This window comes from Phoenix dactylifera, chromosome 16 (assembly GCF_009389715.1).
Source record: "Phoenix dactylifera cultivar Barhee BC4 chromosome 16, palm_55x_up_171113_PBpolish2nd_filt_p, whole genome shotgun sequence".
Taxonomy (NCBI): Eukaryota; Viridiplantae; Streptophyta; class Magnoliopsida; order Arecales; family Arecaceae; genus Phoenix; species Phoenix dactylifera.
In genome coordinates, this window is record NC_052407.1 from 11,694,290 (window position 1) to 11,698,328 (window position 4,039).

At 52.2% G+C, this 4,039-nt stretch overlaps 1 protein-coding gene across 1 annotated transcript; it reads right to left on the reverse strand.

The window, feature by feature from the left end:
• Positions 1-907: 907 nt before the first annotated feature.
• On the reverse strand, positions 908-3,496 carry LOC103705744 (9-cis-epoxycarotenoid dioxygenase, chloroplastic-like). The gene has a single exon (XM_008789586.4). The coding sequence runs from the start codon at positions 3,313-3,315 to the stop codon at positions 1,486-1,488; it is 1,830 nt and encodes a 609-aa protein (XP_008787808.2). The 5' UTR covers positions 3,316-3,496; the 3' UTR covers positions 908-1,485.
• Between the last annotated feature and the right edge of the window lie 543 nt (positions 3,497-4,039).

Here is a 4,039-nt window from a genome sequence, read left to right on the forward strand (position 1 = left end):
CATCTATATGGACAAAAAAGATTATGATTCTAACAAATAACATTATGTTTCGGTGTGCGTCGTGTGTGTGTGTGTGTGTGTGTGTGTGTGTGTGTGTGTGTGTGTGAGGGGGAGAGAGAAGGGGTTGTGTGGCTCGGAGTCAAGGGTTCAGGAATGAGGGAGTCACCTGCTACCTTTTAGCAAGGGGGCGGAGGACGTCGTGTCGTTCCCGAATACCCCGACAAAAACGTCAGACTCTTCCTCTTTGCGTAGAAAAAGTTATATCCTACTTGCTTTCTCGCTGTCACTCTCTCTCCCTCTCTCTCTCTCTCTCTCTCTCTCTCCATACAAGCAAGCCCCATAGGTCAGATCAGCAGAACGTGGTGCGTTTTATTTTTTCTTTTTCATTATATTTTTTTTTTTTTGGTACATCGCGGACTCATACTAGTCGCACTGTCGTGAGAGTCCAAAAATTATACACGTCAAAAATGAAAGAACAGATACATAATAGGTTCAGAAAATTTCTTCAAAATAATAAATAATAAAGTAGGCGATGCAGTTATGTTCGGCTTTCGTTATATGTATATATATTTATTTATTTATTTATTTATTTTTTGCTGCACAAACGATGTTTGTCCACAGCACCCACCTACTGCACTTCCCATTCTCTGGCAGAGAGCATCTCAAGCTTTTGAAACTCTGACCTCCTATATCCTCTCTCTCTCTAGGCTTTGGAACTTTGACCACCTACTCTCTCTCTCTCGCCCCTCGCTCGGTAAACGCATGTCGAGGGGAACAAATATCCTTACTCAAAGTAAACCTTGGTTAAGTTTGTACAGGTGAAGGCCCCTACTTTGCACGTGAGAAAGGGGAAGCGGGGGTAGACAATCGAGACTGGTTATCTTATTTTCCACCCAAACAGAGGGAAAAAGGGGGGAGAGATTGGAATTTCATTCTTTTAACACCGTATGAGAGATTACGTATAACAACAACAACATATGTGTATGTATAATATTCTGAAAAATAAATATTCACAAAACACGGGAAGGCAAGGAGAGGGGCCCTGTGCTTCCCTACACACGAATACATGATCCCCCTTCACACAATAGACAAGGACGTGAGAAGATCGTGAGGAGAATTATTGTGGAAACGAAAGCTATCATCCTCAGCCGTCTCGCTACCTGTAAACTGAGAAGGAAGGGGGGGGAAAGGGAAAGAAAGAATAACAGAGACCAGCTGAGCTCGGCAAACCTAACTACAGCCCCAAATAAAGCTACGAGCTGGTCTCGACTCTCTCTCAGAGTTCTAAGTGCTCTACTAACCGTAGAAAGATTAAACCAACGGCAAAAAGCAAACGTGAAAGAGCAAACAGAATAAAGTAACCGGGGAGACTCCGGGGACCTCTGTGAAGCATATCCCTCTGGTAAAAAATCTCCCCTCCCCCAAAAAGGAAGAAGATAGATATAGAAGGAGAAGAAGGAGAAAGAAGACTGACGTCCTCCTCTTCTATGCCTGTGACTCCAAGTCCTTTGAGTTGATGAATGTCCCATGGAAGCCGTAGGGAACTCTGGATGGCAGCTTGACCGATGCCTGGAGCCGCATGTCGGCGGCGTTGACGATGAGCAGCTCCGACTCCGACGTCGTTTCATTGTGCATGAAGGTGAGCACGTACCCGTCATCCTCCGTCGGCGATGTCGCATCCCTCGGCAGGAAGTAGGGCTCCCCGCCGTACCGGTTGTCGCCGTAGATGAACTTGGCCACCTCGCCGGTGAAGAGGTCGACCTTGGCGAAGCCCGACACCTTGGGCCACGGCTCGGCGATGGCCAGGTAGGCGTAGCGGGTCTTCCGGCCGAGCTTGTTCCGGTTCACCATTCCGGCCTCGAGGTTCAATTGGTCGCCGGGGGCGACAATGGGCCGGCGGGTGGACCTGCCGGTCGCCGGGTCGAGCCGAATCTCCGACAGCACGCTCTTGAGGCTCTCGTCGCTCTCGTTGAATATGGAGTCGGCAGGCGTCATGCAGGAGCCGATGACGACGACCTCGCCGCTGGCGGGCTCCTCCCATGCGTTCCAGAGGTGGAAACAGAAGCAGTCGGGGACGTCGACCCACACCATCTCCGTCGCGTCGGCGGCGTACTTGGGGAGGATCCCGAAGCGGGAGGTCTTGCTCCGGTCGTAGACGACCGGCGAGCCGCCGCGGATCATCTCCTGGAGCTTGAAGACCACCTGCTGGTCGGGGATCACGACGAAATTGTCGGTGATGGCGAAGTCGTGCATCATGGTCGGCTGGTCGAGGGGGATCTCGACGTCCGGCGACTTCTCGCCGTCGGGGGAAAAGCGGAAGTATTTGAGGTACGGCTTCTGGATGACGTCGTAGCTGAGAGCGAAGAGCTCGCGGGTGGCCGGGTCGAGCTTGGGGTGGGCGATCATGGCGGAGCGGAGCTGGCCGTCGAAGTCGTAGCGGCCGACGGTCTCGAGGTCGCCGGAGGGGGTGATGCGGACGTGATAGGGGAGGTCGTCCTCCGACATGGCGAGGAGGCGGTCGTGGAAGTAGACGAGGCCGGCGTTGGCGACGCCGGTGCCGTGGGAGGGGTCGACGAGGCCGAAGAGGCCGCGGGCGTAGAAGAGGAGGAGGCGGGCGATGCCAGAGTGGCCGTGGAGCTCACCGATGGCCTTGGGGAAGACCGGCCGCCCGATCGCGCTCTCCTGCCGGAAGCGCTCCGTCTCGGTGAACCGGCACGCGTAGCTGGCGCGGCCATTGCGGAGGTGGACGGCGTGGACCATACCGTCGCCATCGAAGAAATGGTGGCCGGCGACCGGCTCGAAGAGCGGGTTGGCGCCGTTCCGCACGTACACCCCATTGATGGACGGCGGGATCCGTCCGGAGACAGGGAGGTCCTGGTGGGGGGGCTGCTCGCCGACGGGGGCGAAGTTGCCAGCGATCTGGACGGAGGGGTCTGCGGTCTTGGGCAGCGGGTGCGGGCCTTCGAGCATGTTCGATATGAAGCCGTCCTCGACGGTGTCGAGCGCCGCGGCGGCCATCCGCTGGAGGAAATTCCACTGTGGCCGCCCGGTCTGGTGGCGGTGCTTCCGCTGATCGGTCTTAGTCTCCGGCGACGGCGAGTCCTCCTTGACGACATAAAGAGAAGGTGGGAAGTAGGAAGAGGATTGGGTGGGGAGGTTGAGGATGGACTGGGAGGAGGTGGAGCAATGGATGGGTGGAGTTTTTCTTAGTAGTTTGATAGATTTTGAGCTGTTGAGGCTCAAAAGGGGATTCAATTGGTGGGTTCTGGTGATGTGGTTGGCTCCTCCTGAGGGAAGAGTTGGGGAGGCCATCATGGGTTTTGGGTTCCAAGTGGAAGAGGAAGAGGAAGAGGAAGAGATGAGAAGGAGAAGGGGTGGTCTTCTTGGCTCTATGCGTGAGCTTCTTTCGGGAGTGGAGGGTGGCTCCGGGTCGGTGATTCTTTTTTGTTTTCCGCTTTTGTTTTTTGTTTTGAAGATTTGAGGTGGTTTGAGTTGGGGGAGGGGGATTGGGAGAAGGCTCTATTTATAGAGCTTGGGAAGGGGGGGGGGGGGGGGGGGGGGAGAGGGGGTGCTCTCGAACTCATGGAGGGGGTCATCACGACTCAATCGAGGTCTCCAAAGCGACGCCTTCGAGACGCCCACGTGGCGGATTCCGCGGAAAGGAGAGATGGGGATATCGACACCGATTTCTAACCGGCCGAACAACAAATTATCTTCCTGCTCTTCATTTTGCATAAATACCCTTCTAAAATTTAAATTTACAAAAATACTCTCTTAACATTTATATTTATTTCTAATATTATTAATAAAAATCATATTTATTTTAATTAAAAATAAAATAAAATTTTGAAATTATTTTTTTTTCCTCCACCGTAATCGTCTTATAAATATTTTTTCGCACGTTTTTAATCATTTTAATTTGAAATCATTAATGTTTTAACGGCATTAAATGGCGTGAGTTCATTTGCAAAAAAAAACTTACGAGGGTATGCATGCAAAAAAAAAATTCAAAAGAAAATAAAAGCCGACATGTCCATTG

Excerpts from the sequence above, each read along its gene's own strand:
- LOC103705744 (XM_008789586.4), bottom strand. The coding sequence starts at position 3,315 with ATGATGGCCTCCCCAACTCTTCCCTCAGGAGGAGCCAACCACATCACC.